At 48.2% G+C, this 23,640-nt stretch overlaps 2 protein-coding genes across 2 annotated transcripts in view; one reads left to right on the top strand and one right to left on the bottom strand.

Annotated features, from left to right (window-relative positions):
- Positions 1 to 710: 710 nt before the first annotated feature.
- On the top strand, positions 711 to 23,593 carry Tgfb3 (transforming growth factor beta 3). The gene is made up of 7 exons (XM_004837154.4): positions 711 to 2,373; positions 10,129 to 10,292; positions 10,582 to 10,711; positions 16,136 to 16,243; positions 18,889 to 19,060; positions 21,263 to 21,416; positions 22,437 to 23,593. Exons 1-7 carry the CDS (start codon positions 2,022 to 2,024, stop codon positions 22,593 to 22,595), a joined length of 1,239 nt encoding a protein of 412 aa, XP_004837211.1. The 5' UTR covers positions 711 to 2,021; the 3' UTR covers positions 22,596 to 23,593.
- Positions 5,626 to 23,640, bottom strand: part of Ttll5 (tubulin tyrosine ligase like 5) — a 300,152-nt gene continuing 282,137 nt past the window's right edge. The window contains exon 34 of the transcript XR_015444939.1: positions 5,626 to 10,931. The gene's annotated coding sequence lies outside the window, so the exon portion shown is untranslated. The remainder of the gene's footprint in view (positions 10,932 to 23,640) is intronic.

Raw genomic sequence — 23,640 nt, 5'->3', positions numbered from 1 at the left:
GCACAGGCTGAGAGGGGCAATGAGGGCGAGCGCAAACTTCCCCTCACCCATCTGGGAAATGGGCTCCAGCCAATTGCTGACTTTGCGCTCGCTGGCTCGGAGGGAGGCGGCGAACATCTGGAGGACACCGCCGCACCGGCGGTCGGGCAAGGGAGAGATGTGCCCGCTCTGACGCACCGGGACCGAGGCGCGGGCGACTCCCCAGGACGCCGGGGCTGGTTTTTCTCACTCTTTCCCCTCCCGCAGCCCTGAGCCTGGTCCTCCCGCCTCCCGACTCCCGGCCGCGCCGAGCCGCCTTCACTGGCGGCCAGGCCTCGCCAGAGGGCACCCTTGATCTTCCGGCAAACGCCACCATTTTTCCCAGTTCCTGGAGGGGCTCCAGGCTTCAACCAGCCGCCGACTGCAGGCTTGTCAATGAAGAACCGCGGCCAGGATCGCTGCGGCGCCGAGTCCCACTCTCCAGTCCCTCTCGCAGGCCGGGCGTTGCCCGGACTGAGGATGGCACTGCGGTCCCTGTGGGCCCTGCCGGGTGTCCGGCCTGAGCGGGGGTGACCCGGGAAGCGGGCAGGGGAGGACAGAGCGCGGCCGGCCGGGACGGCGCGGACTGACAGCTGCGGGAGCGCGGAGGGGCCGGGGGAGCGGGCGGGAGGGGGCTCGCCGAGTAACTTTCCAGAAAAACAGCCAACGTGTAGCCGGAGTGACTCCAAGAGAGGAAAAAAAGTTCAGTTACCACGTCGAACGAGAGGGCTCGCAAAGTATTTTTTCAAACGGGCTCGGCTTTTCCTGTGCCTGTTTAAAACATTAAAAATCGTGCAGCAAAAGAGGCTGCGTGCGCTGGTCCCTCCCTCCCTCCCCCACCCCGGGCCCGAGACGTCATGGGAGGGAGGTATAAAATTTCAGCAGGGAAATAGAGAGAGCAGTGTGTGTGCATATGTGTGTGTGTGTGAGAGAGAGAGAGGGAGAGCCGCAAGAGGGAGAGAGAGAAGGAGAGAGCGAGAGAAAGGGAGGGAAGCAGAGCCAAGTTCAAGGGAAGGAGCGAGAGAGGCAAGAGCTAGTAGAAGACGCATGAGAACGAAGGAATAACCGCTTTCCGCTTTCCGGAGCAGGCTGCAGTGAACTGGCTTCTATTTTCTTTTCCTTTTGTTTTTTTAAAAGAGAAGCAAGGGACAGAAGCCATGGCCGAGGGAGAAGACAAGCTGAGGCGCTGGTGACCGTGGGCGTTCAAGTGGATTATTGGAGCCCTTCTCCAGAGGCCTGGCCTGCCTGCTTTCCAGTTGCACATAACCCACATCCCAGCCAATGAAGACGGGAGGCAGCGTGAACAAAGTCATTTAGAAACCCCCAAGGAAGTGTAAACAAAAGGGAAAGCATGAATGGAGTGCCCGAGAGACAAGTGTGTCCTGTACTGCCCCGACCTTTAGCCAGGCCAGCAGCTGCCCAGACCTGCCTCTTCCCACCTACTCATTGGTGATCTGATTTTTTGGAAACACTTTTTTCCTTTTTCTCTTCCATTCTCTTCTCTCATTCTCCTTCAGGGCAAGGCAAGGACTTTGATTTTGGGACCCAGCCATGGTCCTTCTGCGCTTTCTTTAAAATACCCACTTTCTCCAGATCACCAAGTGGAGTTTGGCAATATCAGATATCTGCTCTATTTATTTTTACCTAAGGAAAAACTCCAGCTCCCTTCCCACTCCCAGCTGCCTGGCCACCCCTCCCAGCCCTCTGCTTGCCCTCCACCTGGGCTGCTGGGAGTCAGAGCCCAGCAAAACCTGTTTAGACACATGGACGAGAATCCCAGCGCTACAAGGCACACAGTCTGCTTCTTCGTCCTCAGGGCTGCCAGCGCTTCCTGGAAGTCCTGAAGCTCTCGCAGTGCAGTGAGTTCATGCACCCTGTTGCCAAGCCTCAGTCTTTGGGATCTGGGGAGGCTGCCTGGTTTTTCTCCCTCTTTCTGCTCGTCTGCTGGGGTCTCCTCCTTGTCAGGCCTCAGTGCCCCCCTGGCCGCTCTCCCCAGCTTGCACATGAAGATGCACTTGCAAAGGGCTCTGGTGGTCCTGGCCCTGCTGAACTTTGCCACGGTCAGCCTCTCTCTGTCCACTTGCACCACCTTGGACTTTGGCCACATCAAGAAGAAGAGGGTGGAAGCCATTAGAGGACAGATCTTGAGCAAGCTCAGGCTCACCAGCCCCCCTGAGCCATCAGTGATGACCCATGTCCCCTATCAAGTCTTGGCCCTGTATAACAGCACCCGGGAGCTGCTGGAAGAGATGCAGGGGGAGAAGGAGGAAGGCTGCACTCAGGAAAACACCGAATCAGAATACTATGCCAAAGAGATCCATAAGTTCGACATGATCCAGGGGCTGGCAGAGCACAGTAAGTCCAAAAGCTCACAGGGTGTCTACTTTGGAGGGGGTGGGCTGGACTAGGGAGCTCTGGGAGAGGTCCTGGCAGTGGCCACACAGCAGGGTTCCCAGGGGCTCACCAGCGCCTGGCTTGGAAGGGAGGATGCAAAGTTGGGCCTGGGTAGGTGGGTGGGAAAGGAGACAGAGCCTCCCTGGGCACTTCTGGAGCCAAGCACTGTGCTGAACTCACAGCACATCCTTGACTGATTTTAATTTGGATTACATTGTGCTGCCTGGGGAAACATGTGTACTGGCACATGCCACTGTGTGAGTGACTGTGGGCATATAGATGCCATCAAGGAGCAAGCCAGGTCTCTCTCGGCAGGAATTAGGATTTTATGAGTCGGGACACTGTGGTCTTCTCTCTGCTTTTCACAGTTCATTGTGACACGTCCCCTATTTCAGTTTTTCCAGCCCTTGGGACGCAGAGTACCTGCCCCAAATTAATATCTCTGAAGCATTCAGAAGGCAAGGCAAGGGGCAGCTTCTTGGTGCTTTGCTCTCACCCACACACGTGACCCACGTGAGCCGGAGGACAGCATACGCACATATGTGCACGTGGACATGGGCTTTACCGTGATGTGGGCTCCTGTGCTATACAGTAGGCAGATTCCTGGGCACAAAATGGGGCCTCCTGGGCTGGTGGATGCCGGAGAGCAGGGTCATGGCTCTGGGTGTGCAGGGGAGGGCTGGCGGCCCTTCTCGTCTCCGTGTCATGGGGAGTGGGTGGGGGGGTGGCTGCGGGGGCAGCAGGGATGTGTGTCTGGCGGGGAGTGAGACTTCCCAGGAGGCTCCCGTCTGTGCGGAGGAGCTGGGAAGCTTCTGGGTGAGACGTCTGTGTATGTTTGTACACGTGTGGAAGTCATGTGTGTTTACCGAACGGGGATTTTTAAAACCTCATTACAAGAGAGAGAAATTTGGCAGATGTTGAGAAACTGACAGCCTAGGAAAGAGGAATGTGAGCCACTTGTGGGCCAGGCTCTGGGCGCAGCTCTGTTTGCTTTTCCTACCAGCAGGTGTCCTCGCTGCCCTGGCTACCTTGACCAGGCCCACCTGGGAGGTGGGCAGTGGGCAGTGCCAGTAGGGGTAGGAGGGTGGGATGGAGCCCAGGGATGAGGGGTGAATAGCAGGGGTCGAAAGAAGGAACAAGAGTGGGTACCAATGAGTGGACAGCTCTGGATAAAGGTGCAAAAAGCCTCATTTGGAGCTGGCCCCGCCAGAAGGAGCAGCCTGTGGTTACTGGCGAAGGGTTCCCACTGTGCTTCTTGTGGCTGCTTGGAGCGCCCTTGCTTAGGATGTGGCTGCTGTGGAGGGTGGAGGCTGGAGGCTCGAGGTTGAGGCTAAGCTAGACAGAGTTCCCTGCCTGGGGTCCTCTGGGCGGGGCTGGCTTAAGATCTTCCAGGAGCCTGCAGTTTCCAGAGGTACTCAACAACTGGATGGCTGAACCTTCAGTTCCCCGGTCACCCACCAAGGCAGGTAACCAAGACAGGTGTGGCCACAAATGTCAAAGGAGAGTGTAAATCTGAGGCCAGCAGGAGAAGTCTAAGCCGAGTCTAAGGCAAGAGGGCAAGACTTGGACCTTTGTGGCCTGGGTCAGGAGGAGGAGTCCAAGGGAAAAGGGATTGTGAGTCACAAGGGCCCACCGGGTCTGGAATCCTCAGCTGAGAATGAATGAGCCACGTGGGTGCCAGGCTATTCACGTATGTGTGAACATTGGTTTTTGTGCAAGGACTCGGGACACAAAGGCAGACGACTTTGAGAAAAGTCAGAGTAGGGCTCCATAGATGCCAGTGCAGCTCCTGGGGTGCAGCACCAAGACCTTATGACTGCCACACATGGGGTGGCCATGGGGCTACAGAGCAGGATTCTGCCCTGGGCCAACTCAGCACAGTGAGCAGGGTCCTGTTCAGGATGCCAGGGAACAGCCAGTGCCTAGTGGGACAAAGCAAGGCCACGGACACTCACAGGTGCATGCAGGAAACAGGCCCAGGCTCTCTGCAGCTGTTGGAGGTGACACAGAGGTTGAGCAGATGTGAACCTGGGCCTGCTGGTCAAGTGCTGGGCTGGCCCTGGATGCAAATGCCCACCAGTTGCTGAGCCAGAGAGAGCCATCATCAGGGCAGTGTGGGGTAGCCAACCCTATTCTTAACTCCTGGGGGCAGATAGGGTGGTTTGGGGACTGTTGGGTGGCACCGGCAGCGTCTCAGTGCCATAGCTTCTGCTTGGGGGGGGGCAGGGTAATGAAATGTTTCACATTTTATCACTCCCAGCCACCTCCCTACCCAGTGGATGAACCACTCAGAAAGAAGTGACACTAAGAGATGGGACAGAGCAACAGGGGTCCCTAGCATGGAAAGTGAGAGAAATAATGATTTCTGGTAGTATAGGAGAAAGGGCACACCAAGAGAACGGAGAGGAAGGCCCATCCTCTGGTCCGAGCTGTTGTAGATCCTCATATCTCCCTACTTTATAGATGAGATTGAGATTTGGGTCAGTTAAAGAATTTGTCCAAAGAGAGCAGAGGCTCTAACCTAGACATGGTGCAGAATGCATGCTGTTAAGCACTGTGACACATGTGAAATACATGTTTTTAGTCCATCTTTCACCTGTAGGTTCCAACAGAACTTTGATTTATGGCACAAATGAATCCTATGTTGGCCCCAGCAGGAGAGGACAGAAGCTATTGCCTTAGAAGCCCAGGTGGCAGATTGCATAAGGGATAACCAGATTTGTTCTTAGTACTTTGTGTTTTTGTTTTTTCTTTTGGCCAGGAGGTTCGTCCTGCCACAAATATTCTCCCAAATTCAATGAAAGGGTTTTCTTTATTTAATGAAGAGTTTTAAGCCAGTTAAGCAGCCGTGCAAAAGTTGCTTTTCTGAGCCTCAGTTTCCTCATCTGTAATGCTGGAGACAATCTCTAAACTCCCTTTGACTTGGAAGGATTCTATAATTCCATCTAGATGACCCGAGTCTCTGCTAGGGTGTATAGGCAAGACTCTGTGATCCTTTTATAATTCTCTAGGATTTTGCAATGCAAAGTGAGTAGGACTTTGCCTGACCGATGTGGTGGGAGGACACAGCCTTTTCATTTCCTTGGTCATCCATCTTACCAAGATATCATCAGTGTAGGTGTCCTTTTAGCTTCTGGCTTAGAATTATCTGTGTCTGGTGGAAGACTCTTGTTTTTAGCCAAGGCAGTGCTAAGACAACCAGCACTCTCAGAGTTCTTTTTTTTTTTTTGGTACTGGGGATCGAACTCGGGTCCCTGCGCTTGCACAGCAGGCGGCAAAACCACTGAGCTAAATCCCCGGCCCTCAGAATTCTTGAGTAAAGAGAAAACTTGGTATTTTAGTCTTTCTTTCCTGACTGCTTACTGTAGATTTTGCAACTAAAAGACATTTCACGTTGAAGAACTCATGTACCCTAAGTGGCAATGCTTTTGCACACAGGAGGACAGCAGTTCTCCAAGTGTGGATTTCTGCATCTCACCTCACCCTTACAGAATCAAAATCTCTGTGGGGGGGGTGGTTCTGGGGAATCTTGTGTTTTCAACAAGCTTAAAGACTCACTGAACTCACTGAAAAGGCAAAGCCTTTTCTTAGAAGAGTTGCAAATGCAAGTTACTACAGAGACCAGGCCAGTGATGCAAATGATCTTGAAGAAAAGCCATGGCCCAGGCATCATGATAAAGTGAATAGTACACTTACCCCTGGGGTCATGGAGAAAGTAGGTGTGTGTATCAGGAAAAGAGCAAGGACCTGGGACCCAGTAACCTGTTGAAAGAGGCAGCCACTACTCAGCTCCTGGTGATTCTTGTATGTAGAAATATAGGACCAGCTTGTGTATGGTCTCACTATTTCCCAGGAAAGCAGAAAATCTGGATCTTTCTGTAAAATCTCCTAATTCTTTTTTTTTTTTTTTTTTTGGTACTAGGGATTGAACTTGGGTCCTTGCACTTGCGCAGCAGGCGGTGAAACCACTGAGCTACATCCCCAGCCCAAAAATCTCCTAATTCTTAACATGGGCTTAAAATGTTTATGGGCTTCTGGTTCAAAAACTGTAAACATGATGCATGGGCCAAACAGTACATCTAACTCACTTAAACGTGAATCCATTTAAAGTTGAAATCCATTAAATCAGTGGTTTCTCAAACTTCTAGAACATCCAAAAACCATGGTATCCTTAGCAGAAAACTATAAACTGTGGTTCTCAACCCTGGCTGCACATTAGAATCATCTGGAGAGCTTTTATAAAAATGCCATGGACCCACCCAGTATAGTCAGAATCACTGGGGAGTGGGGCCAGACTTCACCTGATTTTAAAGCTGTCTAGATAGTTAACCAAACATGCTATTTCCTGTTTTTTCACAAATATACTGCATACATCTATTTTGCTTGTTTATTCTTCACTTGCTCCCTAAAGCAAAACAGAGACCATGGCATCTATCAATATCTGTGTTTCTGTGCAATGGAAAGAACTGGTCATAATTTAATTTGTAAAGGCATTACCCTTAGTCCAGCTCTTAACAGTGCTCATGCTCTGCAGAAGCACAGCTTAAGAATCACTAAACGGACTGGCTGTTGGCTCTTGTCTGAGGCACAGGTTGGACCTCTAGGTCCATTGGAGGATTCCTGCCACATTTTGTTGATGAAACTATCCCTCTACTGGATGATCTCCCAGGTTTCCTCCAACTTGTAGTGTCCCTTCTTCAGTAAATGGGGTTGACCAGAAGATCTACGCTCAAATCCCACTTCTGCCACCTGCTAGCTGACTGACCTTGGAAAAGTCATTTAACATTTCTGATGTTCACTTTCTTTTTATTTGTAGAATGATTAATTTTATATATTCTCAAGGATTGTTAGAAGGTCTGATGAGTTAATAAATGTTCTAGAAAATGTAAGGTAGTGCTATTACATTTTGCTTATTCATTTGTGCTCTGATTCATTCCACAAATTATTTAAAATATCATTATTATTTGGCAGGCTTAATTATCAAAGAGACCGTATTTACATTTTTTTGGTTTCTCTCCAGGCAGTTCTTGTTGTTGTTTTTTTTTTTGGAACCAGGGATTGAACTCAGGACCTTGCACTTGCCAGGCGCGGTGCCACTGAGCTAAATCCCCGGCCCCAGACAGTTCTTTTTAATAAGCAATGATTGCATCTAAGCTTTGCTTGTTATTCCAATTGGCTTGTGTCAGGTAATTCATGGGTGACACTGGCCAAGACCCTTTTGGATATGAGTTTCTTCATCTGAAGAGGCTTCCTCAGAATGACTCTAAATATTCTTTCTAACTCTATTGGAAATCTGTAGATTCAAGAGATAGAAAAAGACCCTTCCCATCTCCTCCTTAAAATCTCCCTAAAATTCTCACCAAGAGGAATCCATCTTGGTGCATCCAGGTATATGATTGATGGGCTGTAAGGAACCAAGGAGGGATGGTCATTAGGGGGTCCTGAGAACTCGTCCCGCCTTTTCCCTGTCTCCTGGCTTCCCAGTGCCTCTGACTCTTCTCATTGGCAGGTGTCATTTTCCACTCTTCTTCTTTTTACAACAAGGTGCCTCTTGCCCTAACTTACCCTTCATTCTGTCTTACAGATAGTGATTGGGGCAGCTAGTAAAATTGAAACCAGATTGATGATAGTTCCTTCCACACTCAACTGTCAGTCCTTATGAAGTCCAACTAACTTATCCAGATCCAGATTTACTAACTTGTCAACTTGCACATTAAACCGCTATCGCTGGGGCTGGGGGTATAGCTCAGTGGTAGAATACATGCTTCCCATGGCCGAGGTCCTGTGTTCCATCTCCAGCACCAAAAGAAGAAAAGAAAATGCTATCAATGATTCCTCTCTCTGGTTCTGTCTAAAATGGCTTAGCGAATAGTTGGCAGTATTTCTTCTTTGAAGGCCAATTATTAATCAGAGCTTCATTAGTGGCATTCACACATTTGTTTTCCTAACATCTGTTCCATTAATTTTCTAAGAACCAGTGTCAGGCCCACCAGATGGCAGTTTCCAAAAACACTCACTCATCCTTTCCTAAAGATCAGTAGCACATTTGCTTGTCCCCAGCCTCTGATCCGCCCGCCTCATCCGTGACTTCCTAAACCACCCCTCAGGGTGATTATGAGCTCATTCCAGCCATGTCCATTATGTGTGGAATCTGGGTCCTTGAGCTTGAATTTCAAGTTCAGGCCTTCAGTACCATTTGTGTAGAAAAGGTTTTCTCTGGGTGTTAATGCTGCTGAGACCTTGAGGTTGCAAAGTGCACAGAGGAGAAATGGGGTCTTTCCCTCTCCCTTACCTGGCTCAGAGGGGTGGGACAGAGCATTTGCTGCCTTCTGTCTGGTGAGCAGGGGGGAAGACACTGGCAGGTGACAGAGGCTGGCAGGACACATGCTGTCAAGGACAGAGACCCTTAAAGAGAAAGGAGCCAAGGGCAGTCAACCCACTAGGTTCAAAGAAACAACTATTTTTCTGCCGGGCTCAATATATGGGCTATTTGACATACAAGCTCACTTCGTCAGGTCTAAACCACAGTGCTGACTCTGTTACTGTGCTGCTCAAACACCTCTCATGGCTCTCTATTACTAATGGGATAAAATCCACCCTCTCTAGTTGGGCATGGTGGAACACGCCTATACTCGCAGCTGCTCAGGAGGCTGAGGCAAGAGGACTGCAATGTTAAGGCCAGCCTGAGCAACTTAGTGAGACCCTGTTTCAAAAGAAAAAATAAAAAGGTCTGGGGATGTAGCTCAGTGCTAGAGTGCCCCTGGGTTCAGTCTCTAGCACCCCCCAATCTAACCCCTCTGACCTGTGAGTCTCCCTACATGCAGTCCCAATCCACTGCCTTGACTTTGTCTCATTCAGCAGCACCCGTGCAGCCTTGGGTCCCTCTTTCTGTCTCATATTTCCTCAGCAGCAGTGTCTGCATATAAAGTTTCTTTCCTCCCCATCCTCACACCACGTCCTCCTACTGGGCCTGGATCCATGGGTTACCTCTTCAGCTCAGTGCCCCCTGCTCTCCTTCCCTTATTTCCTGCAGCAGATCTTCTGCATCCCTTCCTCTGCCCCTATAACTGGGATCCCTGTATTAATGACTTCTCTTGGATATTAGTCCCCTGGAAATCAGGGGCTGTATCCGGTTTTTTTTGTTGTTTTTTTTTTTTTTTTTGGTACTGGGGATCCAACTTGGGGAGGCAGAACCACTGAGCTAGTGTATCCCTGGCCCAGCTGTATCTATTTTTTGCTTCCCAGTGTTAGCATTATCTGTGCTTTACACATAGTGTTTGCTGTATGTGTGTTCAATAAATGAATGAATGTCTGAAACAATAAGCACATGAGTTCATCAACTAGCTATAAGATAACTAAACTACTAGGGGGATTGCTGTTTTCTTTTAAGAATCTATTTTTCTAAAAGAGTAGAAAAAGCAGGCTGGAGAGCTTAGCGGATTTGGGATATCAAGACTTTAGAAGGAGGGGCAATTATGCATGGCCAGTTTTAGTGCCACATCCTGGGTCTGTGAGATCCCTCTGCTTCTTGCTCAAGCCAATGTGTGACTCCAGGGTCACCAAGAATCTTCCTTCTGTCTCCACCTTTGGTTCTGAGGCCTCAAGCCTCTAGGGAGGTCACAGATGGGACCACAGCCACCTGATACGTGTCTCTTGGCAGCATCTGTTCCTGTGGGTCTTACTCACGATGTGCCTCTCCCACTTTTTGTACCCTAGATGAGCTGGCTGTCTGCCCCAAAGGAATTACCTCCAAGATCTTCCGCTTCAATGTGTCCTCAGTGGAGAAAAATGGAACCAACCTGTTCCGGGCAGAATTCCGGGTCTTGCGGGTGCCCAACCCCAGTTCCAAGCGCACTGAGCAGAGGATTGAGCTCTTCCAGGTACCCCTTTCAGGACAGAGCCCACACAGACTGGAAGCCAGCTCCTTGGCCATTCCCGGCCTCCACTGAGCATGGAGCTTGGCAGACCTGGGTTTGAATCCTGCCTTCTCCGAACCTTAGTTTCCATGTCTGTCTGTCATTAAGAAGATTGAGGATTACCAAAGCCGTGCAAAGGCCATGACATTCAGAGCCTTTCTTCCCTACTGCTCTGGTTACCTGTTCCTCTGCCTTGCAAGCTATCCTGTAACCTGTGCTGACCTCCATATTTACTTCATTCGCTGCCTTGTAGATTCTCCGGCCAGATGAGCACATCGCCAAACAGCGCTATATCGGTGGCAAGAATTTGCCCACCCGGGGCACTGCCGAGTGGCTGTCTTTTGATGTCACTGACACTGTGCGTGAGTGGCTGTTGCGAAGAGGTAGGTGGACCGTTAGGATGAGTATTTTGGAAGGAAAGTTGGGTCCTTTGTCCTTCATGAGAAGGCAGAGGGTAGAATTAGGGGAGTCACAGCTCTAAGTCTCTGTATTTTCTCTATTCATTCACTCAACTAATACTCAATGCTTGTTCTAAGTCGGGCTGTGGAGATTCAGCAGCGAAGAAGACAGGTGAAGCCCCAAATCTTCTTCTGGGCTTTCATTCTGGTGGAAGAGACAAGTGATGAACAAGTAAACATATTGTTGGATTTTAGATAATGATAAGTGCAATGAAAAAATAAAGAGAGCATAATATGATAATGATTGGGTGGGTCCAACGTTGGGTGCTCAGGGAAGGTCTCTATGAGGGAGAAATTCCTGCACTGAGATCTGAGTGATAAGAAGGAGCCAGCCTGTCGAAGGTCAGAATAAAGGACATCCTAAGCAAAGCAAATGGCGAAGCCCAGGTGCTTGGGGAAACCAGCTTGATTTGTCCCAGAAGCTGCAGACAGACTGGTGTACTGGAGCATAGTAAGTAAGCTGGGGCCATATGATTTAGGACCTGTCAGGCCATGGCAAGGTTTTAGGGCTTATTCCAAGTGTGATGAGAAGTCAGGGAATGCTATAAGCAGAACTGGGGTGTGGGTGAGATGATTTTTGGTGTACACCTTTAAAAGACTCCTCTGGTTGCCATGAGGTCAAGGGAAGAGGCAGGAAAACAAGGTAGGGACCAGTACAGCAGTGCAGATGCAAACAGTAGGGGCTTAGACTTAGGGCTGTAGCAGTGGACATGGTGATTACAGGGGTTTGTGCTATATTTTGGAGGTACAGCCCATGGAACAGTTTGATTAGGAGAGGCATATAAAGCACAAGAGCAGACTTCCAAATTTTTGAACTGTGCATCCAGGTGGTATCATAGAGTAGAATAGGGAGAATGGAAAAAATAACATATGGTGGGGATTTAGCTCAGTGGTGCTGTACCTGCCTCATAACTGCAAGATCCTGTTCCATCCCTGGTACCACAAAAAAAAAAAAAAAAAGAATAACATGTTCCATTTTGGCCAATTAAGTTGGAAAGGTATGGGACTCATCCAACTAGAACTGTCCAATAGGTGTATCAAACTTCATGCACCCTGGCCGGGCATGGTGGCACACGCCTATGATCCCAGCTACTTGGGAGGCTGAGGCAGGAGGATTATAAATTCTAGTCCAGCCTGGACAACTTAGCAAGATCATCTCAAAATTTTAAAAAAAATTAAAAAGGGCTGGAGATATAGCTCAGTAGTATAGCATCCCAGGTTCAATCCCCAGTACTGCAAAAAAAAAAAAAAAAAAAAAAATTCATATGGCCCAAGTATCTTACCCATTCACTTTGTCTGCCTATCTGGAAAATAGGGAATTGTCCTCCCCTTGAAAACCTCACAGAGCTCTTTTAAGGGTCAAATATATTTGAGAGAACTTCATGGCCTGCAACATGTTTTGTAAGAGTGAACATGTTTTTATCATGGCTGATAAGGAAGCATAGGTGATATCTGACACGGTGCAGTTAGGTGAATGCAGGGACCCAGGTCATCTGGCCTGGATAGGAACATGAGATCAGAGGTCTCATGATGTCATGCTCTACCTTTGCTTGGCTGGTACTGCTTGGTGTGACTGCTCTGTGGGTGGGGGTGCATATGGTGGTCTCGTCTGTCCCTTCTCTCCATCTTATGAAGCGTTTTCTACTATCAGCAGCTGAAATAAAACCACAATCCATCCACATAGTGGTGGCCAGAGTCCCTGAGGCAGGTGACCCTTCTGTATCCTCGGGGTTTAAGGAAACTAGGGGTTAAAGCTTGAAGGCAGAGATCATGAACCACTTGGCCTACCTAGTGTTTTAAATTTAACTAGTGGTCAACAGTTTTTTGTTGTTGCTGTTGTTAGAAGATTTCACATAAAGCATAGACTTATGACATTTCTTGAAACATTGGAAGACTTCCTTGTAACAATCCATCAGAGATGAGTCATGGGCACCACTGGAGATGGGGTGTACATTCTTCAGTGCCCAGAGTCCCTGCTGTTCCTTGGCATCCCCCAAGGGCAAGGCTGCCTGTTCCTATTTAATGTTGTTGTGGCATAATTTGCTCACTGACATGCCCTGCATGGGCTCTGTAGGCATCATCCGAGTTTGCAAGCCCCATCGAAGGGGCTTTAGGTGGCAGCTGAGTTGGCAGATGGTGGGCTAGAGATCCTGCCCCTGTCCTACTAAGTGGGAGGTAGAGCCTGGGTGAAGCCACGTGGCTCTGCCGACAGCAGCACCGCTGGGAACTCTGACTCAGAGCCTGCATGGCTGCAGGAAGGAGGGGCTGGGGAAATTAATCTCTTTGCTTCCCTGTCTGATTTTGATCATCTCCACCTGGATTTCTTTGACTCCCTGGGCACTTGGAGTTCTTATTTTCACAGCTGCGCAACTCAATGAGAACTTGCATTGAAAATGATTTCCATCTTTCTTGAGACATCAAAAAAGATAATTTTGTAATAAAACCTATGGGTCCCCCACCCATCATCTGTATTACTGCCAGTTCTGGGGTTAGTTCTTCATTGGAACCTTCAGTTCCCATTTAGGCAGGTTCCGCACCCCCCCCCCCCCCCAAAGCAAGTACAGGCCTTTCTTCATGGAGTGCACTGAGTTCCCTAATCAGGTCACAAATGGACTCTCATTGGTGGTATGGATTAATGAGGAACTTAGTTATAGCTGTGATTTTGGATTCATTCAGCAAGCATCTGAGAGTCTATGTGCAACCAGGTACCCAGGCTGCATTCTGCAAGGAGCGTTCTCTAGGATGGAGGACTTGGGTCCTCAGCCCCTTGTGTTATTATTACTTCTACATCTGTAGCTTCCCAGTATGCAGAGGCAGGCTGGGCAGGAAACTTGCTGAACACCATGGCTTAGGACAGATGGGACACAAAGAAAGCACAACCATTTTGCATGCTGGTGAATGTGTGGGCACCTTCCTTGGTGCTCCTTGTTACCCACTCTTTGTCCCTCCTTGTCTCAGAGTGCGGGATCTGGTCAGGACCCACACCTGGGTTTGAGTACTGGGACTACTCCCTGCTGGTTGGAGATCTTGGGCAAATCATTTAATTTCCCTCAGTGTCCTCATCTATACAGTGGGGATGAAAATGGCTTTCACTCTGTAGGATTATTGTAGAGATGAAATAAGTCAATGCTGTAAAGCCTTAGAGAGAGTTCGATAGGCAGTGATGCTCAGCAGGTAGTGCCCCTTGCTGCCGTCATCTGCAAGCCTTCTACTTGGTAGAACCTGTTGACTAAGCCAAGCCACTATCTCAGGCTGACCACCTGCACCTCAAGCCTTACTCTCCCCAGCACATCTGTATGCACCTTGGCTGTCTAACTCAAAGATTCATAGAACCTGCCCCTCCTGGCTTCTCCCAGGCCAACTTGGCTCATCTGGTTTTTTTTTTTTTTTTGGTGTGCGGTACCAGGGATGGAACTCAGGACCTTGTGCTTGCACGGCAGGTGCGGCAACACTGAGCTAAATCCCCGGCCCTCAACTTGGCTCATCTTGAAGAGGAAGTGCACTGTGTGGTTAGGTAGCCCACGTCAGTTATTCTGGCTCCTTCCAGCTGCCTTAGGGCAGGAAGAAGACATTTCTTATCCCTCCTTCTCTTCTTCTTCTCTAGCTGGGGCTCTGCTGCCTTGTTATATTGACCTGCTTCCCCCCACTGGGCTAACCTTCTGGAACAGAGATCTTTAAGCTTAGCAGGTATCAGTGAGTCCCAGAGGCTGGTCTGAAATGGAGCAGAACATACTTTGTTAGGCTGTAAAGTTTATGGAAGAAGGGAACTAGCTGTTAACCAGCTAGGACTGGGATGGCCAGGAATATCTAACGGTGCCTGAAATCACTGAGCCTGTATCATTCTGCCCTTGAGAAGAGTGCTGAGTGACCCAGGATGGACTGTGGGAGTCTCCCTGATGATACTAGATTTTAGGAAGACTCTAGTTTGGCCCTAAGGCCAGATGATCACACACAACTAGGGTGGCCACAGGGAGCTGTAATTCACTTTGCTGAGATGCTAACACTGAAGCAGAAGTGTCCACCCCCCATGACCTCTTCTACATCTGGCCACAGCTGGCTGCTACCCCAGGATCAAAAGAGCAGCCCTAATGAGTCTCACTCACCAGAACTGACACGATGCCTGATCCTGCCTGGTTTTCCCTGCACAAAACTACTTGATTCAGTGAAAATTTTTCATTTACTTCTTATTTTTCTTTCCACTTCACTCAAGCCTGTCTACCAGTTTTCCTGCTTCCTTGATTTTGGTTATCAAAACACATAATCCCACAGCTAATCAGAAAAAGGGCTAGAGTTGGCCTTCTCGCACTGGGATGTCAGTCACCAAGCCCTAGTACCCCTGGGGCTCCTCATGCTCATTCTCTCTGAGGTCATGTCATCTAGATCTTTGGCCATCATGCTCTGTCATTGTCTCTGGCCTCTTCTCTAATTTTACAGCTGTCTTCCCAAGGTGTTCATCTTGGTGAGCCATCCACAGTCCTGACATCCCCATTGTGGTGAACAAAGAGTTTTCAAAGAAGAAACCTCCAAATACTTTTACCTCATTATGTCCTTGATCCTAAGGGAAAATATGACCACACATAACCATGATTTTCATCTTAACCACTCTTTCTATGTCCACAATCACAGCCGTGGAAGAAAGGCTGGCTCATTCCATTTAGGTTGATTCTGCTTCTCATTAGCAGGAGACTTTGCCTCTAGAATTGATTCCTGACTTTTAATCCTATTGCTCAGCCTTCCATTGTATGGCTCTTTAAATCTGTGGCCTTGGATCACTTTTCCTCTGTTCTGAAGTTCTTCAGTTACTCCCCTTCCCTCATCCCTCCAGTCCCTCTCCCTTGCCCTCATCCTTCTTCAGCAGGTTGGCTTAAGTATCTCCTCTCCCAACAAACAGTTGGTTTATTTATTTATTTATTTATTTATTTATTTATTTATTTGTATCAGGGATCAAACTCAGGACCTTGCACTTGCGAGGCAGGCGGCGGAACCACTGAGCTAAATCCCTGGCTCAGTTGGGGTATTTTTTTCCCTTCCTGTTTCTTGTCCTTTTGTCCCTGAGTAGATAAGCTACAATTTTCTCTTAATACCATCCTTTGAAAATAGATGACTATTTCCATTTCCTTCATGATGCCTGCTATTTACACCCCCGTCTGCTTGTTCACAGCGTGAAAGAGATCTGTGGAATGTGGCCACTTGTGCCTAGAGCTTCCCTCTGGGCTTTGGAAGCACTTTCTCTCCTCTGTGAGCCTCAGTATAACTCAGTTGCTATGAGTGCCTAGGGGATCAGGGTGATGGCATACTATCCCATCGCACCAAATGCTCCTCTCATTGACTCTCTGCTCTATTTTGCAGAGTCCAACTTAGGTCTGGAAATCAGCATTCATTGTCCATGTCACACCTTTCAGCCCAACGGAGATATCCTGGAAAACATTCAAGAGGTGATGGAAATCAAATTCAAAGGTAAAAATAATGAATGTGGTTGGTAGGACTGGGAGGGGTTTAGTAGGACAGGGCAGAACAAAAGGCCCCTCCTACCAGACCCTAGAAAAGGAACCAGTCTCCTTCACAGAGATGGCTATTTTGTACTTGAGTAATTCTGCTTTGGCTCAAGACAATGAGTATAACTTTCATCTCGTAGGGAATACAATAGCATCATGTTCCTGCCCCAGTCACGATGGCCAGCACCTGGCCCCTGCTCCTGGAATGGTCTGGGGTGAGGAAGCAGTCTCCTACGGCTCTGCTTTCCTAGAAGACCACATGATACTAGTAAGAGTGTGAAACCATGTAGGTCAACTCTTTAGAGCCCAGTGAAATGAGGATAGGAGTATCTCTTTCACAGGATGGTGAAAGTCAGTGAGATCACAGCACCTGAAATGCTCAATATATGAGTTTTCCTCCCTGCCCCTAAAAAAGCCTAACTTTGATGGCCCTGAACAGGAGTGTCCTGACTATGGGGCTTTCCAGATGTTGGGGCCCCCGATCCTCACCCAGGCATCAATCATCTGGGTTTGGATGATTGCTTTGGGGCTCAGGATGTTTGACTGCAGGTGTCTGTGTAGAGATGGTGAAGTAGTGAGAGTCATTTCTGGCGTTCCAGTATGATCTCAGTCTTGACCACCTCTGGGGTTCATGGAGGCTTTTTTTTCCTTTTTCATTCTGGGCAACTGAGAGGTACTAGTAGCAGAGGCTTATCTGGGAAAAGGTGTAGGTCTCCCCTTCGTTCTTGGGCCTAGGCAGTCCTCGTTACTGGCATGGGCTCAGTCTCAGTTTTTATTGTTGTAAGCTATGGATAAGACATCCTAAGTACAAAATCTTTGAGCGCACATTCGAGAAATGCAAATTAAAGCAACACTGAGATTCCATTTCACTCCAGAAAGGATGGCTGTCATCAAGAAATCAAATAACAAATGCTGTCAAAGCTGTGGAGAAAAAGGAACCCTTCTCCATTACTGGTGGGAGTGTAAATTGATTCAACCACTACGGAAATCAGTATGGAGCTTCCTCAAAAATACTAAAATTAGAGGTTCAATTTGACCAAGCTGTTCCCCTTTTAGGTATCTTCCGCAAAGAGTTAAAAGTGATGTATGCATACCCACATTTAGAGCAGCACAATTTATAATAGCTAAATCTTGGAAACAGCCCATATGCCCATCAAAAGATGAATGTGTAAAGAAAATGTGGTATTTATATACAGTGGAGTACTATTCTCCCATAAAGAAGGATAAATTTGAGTCATTTGTAGGAAAATGGATGCACCTCGAGCCCATAATCTTAAGTGAAATGGATTGAACTCTGGTCCTTGCCCTGGCAAGGCAGGCGCCAGCACCACTGAGCTAAATCCCTGGCCCTGCATAGTTTCTCTGTGTGAGAAACCCAAAGGGTAAACGGTAAATAAGGAGCATAATGGAGGGCAAATATTGGGAAGCAGGAAGAACATGTTCAGATGGGAAGGGGAACAAAGGAGGGGGCAGGGGGAAGGGAAGGAAGAGAAAAAGAGGATGGAAGGAAAAAATGGAAACAAAGGTTTTTTAAGTGGGGAGGGGAAGAGAGATAAAGGGAGGAGAGGGGATGGGAAAAAACAAATGAAGATATAGTATGCACAGGTGCACATTTCCTTTGATGAATATGATCAGTATGTATGGCAAATATGTACTAATACAAAGAATGAAGTTTAAAAAAAAAACCTTAGCACAGAACTTCAGAGTCTTCACCTCTGGTCCAGGTAAAGGTGAAACCTTCCCGCTATTGTAAACACTTCCCTGATTCTTAAAGATGTCCAGAAAGGGAGCTTGAGATCACCTCTCCCATTATCTTCCAGATCCAAGGCCCCCTGGAGCTAAGTGAATTTTCCTTTTCATGTTCCTGCCCCAGTCACGATGACCAGCAGCTGGCCCCTGTCCTTCACAAACTAGATCTCCAGTTAGCTGAGACTCTAAGTTAGCATTCCATCTTTTCAGATGAAATCGGTTCAGATGAAGTTGAACGAGAGTGAAATGAAGTTCCCAGACCTTGTTTGCTGTTCACCTTTTATTATCTCATCTGAATTTTGTAGTGAAAATACTTTCTGTAACTTAAGCAACATTTAAATGTTAACAGTTATTCAGAATCCTGTTTCTCTGGCTTCCACTCAGGCCATTGTAACTGTGTTGCCTTAAATGACCAGTTGGTCATCACTATGGTGACCAATTCTGATTATAAGAGGAAACTCACATCCCAAGCTTCTAAGAATTTGAACTGAGACCCCAAAGGTGTGTGTTAGGTGACTACCTAGTGAAAGGGATGTTCCATGGTTCCATGAGTACTCCTAGGAAGCATTTTGGGAAAGGTGTTCTGCCCTTTGGAAGATTCTTATATAGGAGCTGTGAAGGAACCTGAACACAGATAACTTGCAAGGCAAGATCATGGCGGTTATGGTGATCACTGCATTCTGTTGATACTGAGTTCTCTACCCAATCTTCTCCATCCTACAGTGGAACATTAGAACCACCCCCATTCCTTCCTGGCAGACTGCGGTTCCCCTGCTCCTGGAATGGTCTGGGGTGAGGAAGCAGTCTCCTACAGCTCTACTTTCCTTAGGAGATTATTGCCTTTCCTCCCTTCTGCAGGGATGGACAATGAGGATGACCATGGCCGTGGAGACCTGGGGCGCCTTAAGAAACAGAAGGATCACCACAACCCTCACCTAATCTTGATGATGATTCCCCCACACCGGCTCGACAACCCTGGCCAAGGCGGGCAGAGGAAGAAGCGGGCCCTGGACACCAACTACTGCTTCCGGTGAGCCTGGGCCCTCGGGGCCCAAGATCTATCCTGAGCCTCTTGTGCACAGGCCCCACACTTAAGCTGCACTCAATTTCGGGTCCCTGAGACTGTTCAAAAACTTCTCCAGGAAAGCAGATTGGAAATCTGTTACAAACTTCTTTCTGTTTTTCTGCAGCCCAGCTCTGTAAGGAAGGGCCTAGATGGAGTAAATGAGGGAAAGTAGAAGGAGGAGAATGTTGTCACAGTTTGGGTTGGGGATGCTTGACTGAAGCCTCCCCATGGTATTCATGTTTTAAGTACTTGCAGGGTGTATTGTGTGGGGAAGAGATTAATGTGGGAGTTCCCATTGAAGAAGTGCTCAGTTCCCTATGAAGGCTTCAGGATACTCCTAAATGGGGAGGGGGATCAGGCAGCTTCCATTTATAGGGGAAATCTGAGATAGAGAAATTAACAAACAAATGCAGAAATAAACAAATATACAGAGATTGGAAAGATACAACTTCTTTCTTTTTGAGGAATTGAACTGCTTATATACAAGGGAGGGATGAAAAGGTTTGCATATCAAATATGCAAGTATGCAAATATGCAAAAGTAGACACTGATCAGATGCAGGAGAGGGTCTATAGGATAATGTGCTTTAAGAATTGGGAGCAAGGAGTTCATCATGGGTACAAGAAAGGCTTCAGAAAGGGGTGGACTCTGAGCAGAGCCTTTGAGGATGGTGAGATTTGGGCAGGTAGCGATCTGGGAGGAGGAAACATTCTGGGTAAAGAAAAGAGCAACAGGGGATCAGCTTGGATGGAGAAGATGCCTAAGTGGAGTAGGGAATGAACTGGGAACAATTTAGACCTGGAAACTACATCCTAGGAAGAACAACTTAATAGGGATGTCGAGCTTGGAGAAGAGAAGGTATGGGAGATGCAGTGTGGTTGCTACCAACTGTTTGAAAGCTGGCATGGAGATCTGCTTTGTGGGTCTCTATCTGTGAGGAATGAATGCTCTTGGCTGGAAGCAATAGCGACTTTATGAGAGGCCTGTGGCAGCAGGCTCAGGATTAGTCTGGCTGCTTACATATGCTGTCGAGGACACAGGCTTTCCCCTTTCCAGTCTGCCATGCTTGGTATGTTGTCTTTTCGTCCTCATGCTTATGGTCGATTGCTATGGTCAGTGCTTATGGTCAAGGTGATTGCTACAGCTCCAGGTATCTTGTCCATAGTTAAGACAAGAAGGAGGAAAGGAGAAGAGTCAGCAGTCTTCCTCTTCTATCTGTTGCTTTTACGAATAATCAGATCTTTGCTAGAACTTGCTCTTCCCCTTGCATACTTTGTCTATGTCTGAATGATCATGGTTAGGTTATGTGAGCATCCTTGTCTGCAAGGGAGGCCAGAAGATGAGTATCTGGTGTTTGGACTCTGTAATGGGAGGTGGCAAGGGGAAGGGAATTAGGAATGGTTACTGAGTATCTGTGCTTTTTTTCCCCCCGGAACCGGGGATTGAACTCAGGACCTTGCACTTGCCAGGCAGGCGTGGCACCACTGAGCTAAACCCCTGACCCTTGGAATGGTTACTGAGTAGAAAACCTACAGAGACCCTGCCTTGGTTCACTCTTGGAACCCACAAGAAGCCAGATATGGGCCATGTGATAGCTGCTCATGGAAGCAGCAACTCCCAGGTCTCAGCAGAGACCTACTGAAGCAGAGGCCCTTGTGGCAAATGATATTGCCAAATGGATTTCTGCAGGCAGCAAAGAGGCCTGAGAGCCAAATCTGGGTGACCTAGGATCATGGTTCTAATAGAAGGCTATGCTTGTTTTGGCTAAATCGCCTCAGGATTTAGTCTGAGCAAGTATCTGTATGCAACCTCCTAAGTTTGGACTTTTTTTTTTTTTTCTGGCTGGGTATACTGTTTGGCTGTATGAGGAGCACTTTATGTCTCTGTTTTGGTTTGTTATGTAAGGATACAGGGCCCCTTTATCTCTTCACTCCCTTCCATGCAGCATTTGTATCTTTCATATCCTTGGGATACTCACGTTTAACCCAGAAAAATGCCTTATAGTCTCTTCAACCCCCTGCACCTGAACCTGCACTTCTGCTGATGAGGTCGACCTTCTGTGATGCCATGGAAGGACTCCAAGGGAAAATCTGAAGGCACTTACGAAGTCTCATTTATTGGGGGCTTCTTTTTAGGTTAATTTCCTATAAATGCTTTTTGTTGTAGCAACTTGGAAGAGAACTGCTGCGTGCGCCCCCTCTACATTGACTTCAGACAGGATCTGGGCTGGAAGTGGGTCCACGAACCTAAGGGGTACTATGCCAACTTCTGCTCAGGCCCTTGCCCGTACCTCCGAAGTGCAGACACGACCCACAGCACGGTATGGAGTGGGGCACAGGCCATCTGGGTACCAGGGTTGGGCTGACCAGATCACTTGTTAAACAGAATGAATGAAGGATTGAATGTTCAGTGAGTGGTAATCTTGGCTCAGTAAAAATCCCTGTAATAATAAGATGCTGACCTTGGCACCCTGGTTAGATCCAGGTCACATCCTGTCCTTCAAAGTTCCTAGCACAGAGAGTAGGGGTAGAACTCATGCTCAGCATGTATGAGATCCTAGGTGTGATCCTCAGCACTGAGAAAAATTTCCTATCATAGTTTCAAGCAGACTTTTTTTTTTTCTGGTACCAGGGATCGAACTCAGGTCCCTGCCCTTGGCAGGCAGGCATGGCATCACTGAGCTACATCCCTGGCCTTCAAGCAGACTTTTTATTTGGTTTGTTTAAAGCTTTTTTACCATGGAAGTTCATTACCTGTCACATGGCACGCTATGTTAGAGATGTGTGCACCTAGTAGGCAAGGACTGTTGGGGTAGAAGGATTTCTACCACTAGTTAAGGAAGTCTGAGAACCACAGCGTCTTGAATGTACAAAAGTTGTTCTGAGAGACAACGTACAGCACATAGGAGAAGCTAATATGTAACTCTGGGAAGACAGTGTATCTTTCCCCAGAGGAGTGGAAAGTAGGGCAGTGGTGTGCAAAACATTTATTACTGCCTCCTCTCTGGGACTCTGCACTTACTAAATGGCCCAAGGCAATGAGTAGTGAGCATATTTTTTCACCAAAGCGGTCAGTTACAACAAGGAAGCCCAATACAAGAGTGTTTTCTTAGCAGCCAAGGGTTTCCTCATCAAATGAAACTCCCTCAGTTGGTTTAGATGTTTAAACCAATGGCCCTCAGACAAGCACACATGTTGTGGATCCTGCCGTAGTGCATGCACACAGTTGGCCACCATTCCGCTGCCCATTCAGTCTCTGACACCCTCCAGACTTGCAGTGCTCCTGGGCTGTGGGCCTGAGCTTGGCTCTTCCACCTCTAATCCTGTGCCCCCTGCCCCAGGTGCTGGGACTATACAACACCCTGAATCCGGAAGCGTCTGCCTCCCCCTGCTGTGTGCCCCAGGACTTGGAGCCCCTGACCATCCTGTACTATGTGGGGAGGACCCCGAAGGTGGAGCAGCTCTCCAACATGGTGGTGAAGTCATGTAAGTGTAGCTGAGGCCCGCCCGAGACAGAGGAGGAAGAACCGCCACCATCCGACTGCCAGCTCCTTGGGAAGCCAGTGCGACAGACCTCATCTAGAGGCCTGGGGCCCACAACCCTTGGCTCCCGGCATGGCTGAGATGGAGGCTTCCTTCTGGAACATTTCCCTTTCTTGCTGGCTCTGAGAATCACTGTGGTAAAGAAAGTGTGGGTTGGTAGGGGAAGGTGAACTCTTCAGAACACAGATTTTCTGTGGTGCAGACAGAGGTGGTGGGGATAGAGGAAGAGGGATGGCTAGTGGACATGTCATGTGGCAATGGGACTTGGGGTACCCTGGGGAGGAGGAAGGGCAGAGGATGGCTGTGTCAGGGCCAGGCTGGAAGACACTTCAGATCTGACGTCAGCTTTGTGCATTGCTGTGCCACATCTGCCCTAGGGAATGGGATGATATCATACGAGGCAAGCATTTTTCTTCAGATAAGTTACCAAGACAAAGTCCCAGAATTGTATTTTGCACTACCTGGGATTAAGGACAAATCTGTTATTTTTGCAACCTGTCCCTTCTACATCAATCAGCATCATGGGTCATTACAGGAAATGTAATGTAGTTCCTGGGCTAGCAACTATATTGGGCCTCATGGAGAGTAGAAATCAGAAGGCAAGGGTGGGAATTAACCCTCTCCTGTTTGCCCCTGGGTCCCTCCTGTTGCCTTCTTCCCTGATCACATTTCACCTTGGACATCCGGCTAGACACCTTCCAAGTCAAGGTGTGCACATCTGGATTTTGGTCCCTGCAGCCTCGGGGCATCAGAGGTTCCTTCCCACCTCCCCCTCAAGAACCTGTGTTCTTTTGGTGTTCCTGGAAGCAGGTGGTACACGTGAGGTACTGGGCTGGGGGGGACTGCACGTGTGCTCCATGATGACTTGGCCCCAGGCATGTAGACTGAGGTATAAGACAAGTACGAATATTACTCTCAAAATCTTTGTATAAATAAATATTTTTGGGGAATCATGGATGATTTCATCTTCTGGAAGATTGTTTCTAGAACAGTAAAAGCCTT

The sequence above is a fragment of the Heterocephalus glaber genome, unplaced genomic scaffold (genome assembly GCF_053883595.1).
Source record: "Heterocephalus glaber isolate CG9 unplaced genomic scaffold, H.glaber_assembly_v1.0 deba00001608, whole genome shotgun sequence".
Classification (NCBI taxonomy): domain Eukaryota; kingdom Metazoa; phylum Chordata; class Mammalia; order Rodentia; family Bathyergidae; genus Heterocephalus; species Heterocephalus glaber.
The sequence above is the reverse complement of the archived record's forward strand: the minus strand, read 5'-3'. Positions and strand labels throughout refer to the sequence as shown.

What these genes read in the sequence shown, in the direction of transcription:
- Tgfb3 (XM_004837154.4), top strand. Translation starts at nt 2,022, where the DNA reads ATGAAGATGCACTTGCAAAGGGCTCTGGTGGTCCTGGCCCTGCTGAAC. An exon ending in AGAGGATTGAGCTCTTCCAG is followed by an intron (nt 10,293 to 10,581) that starts GTACCCCTTTCA and finishes GCTGCCTTGTAG; the next exon opens with ATTCTCCGGCCAGATGAGCA. An exon ending in GATGGAAATCAAATTCAAAG is followed by an intron (nt 16,244 to 18,888) that starts GTAAAAATAATG and finishes TCCCTTCTGCAG; the next exon opens with GGATGGACAATGAGGATGAC.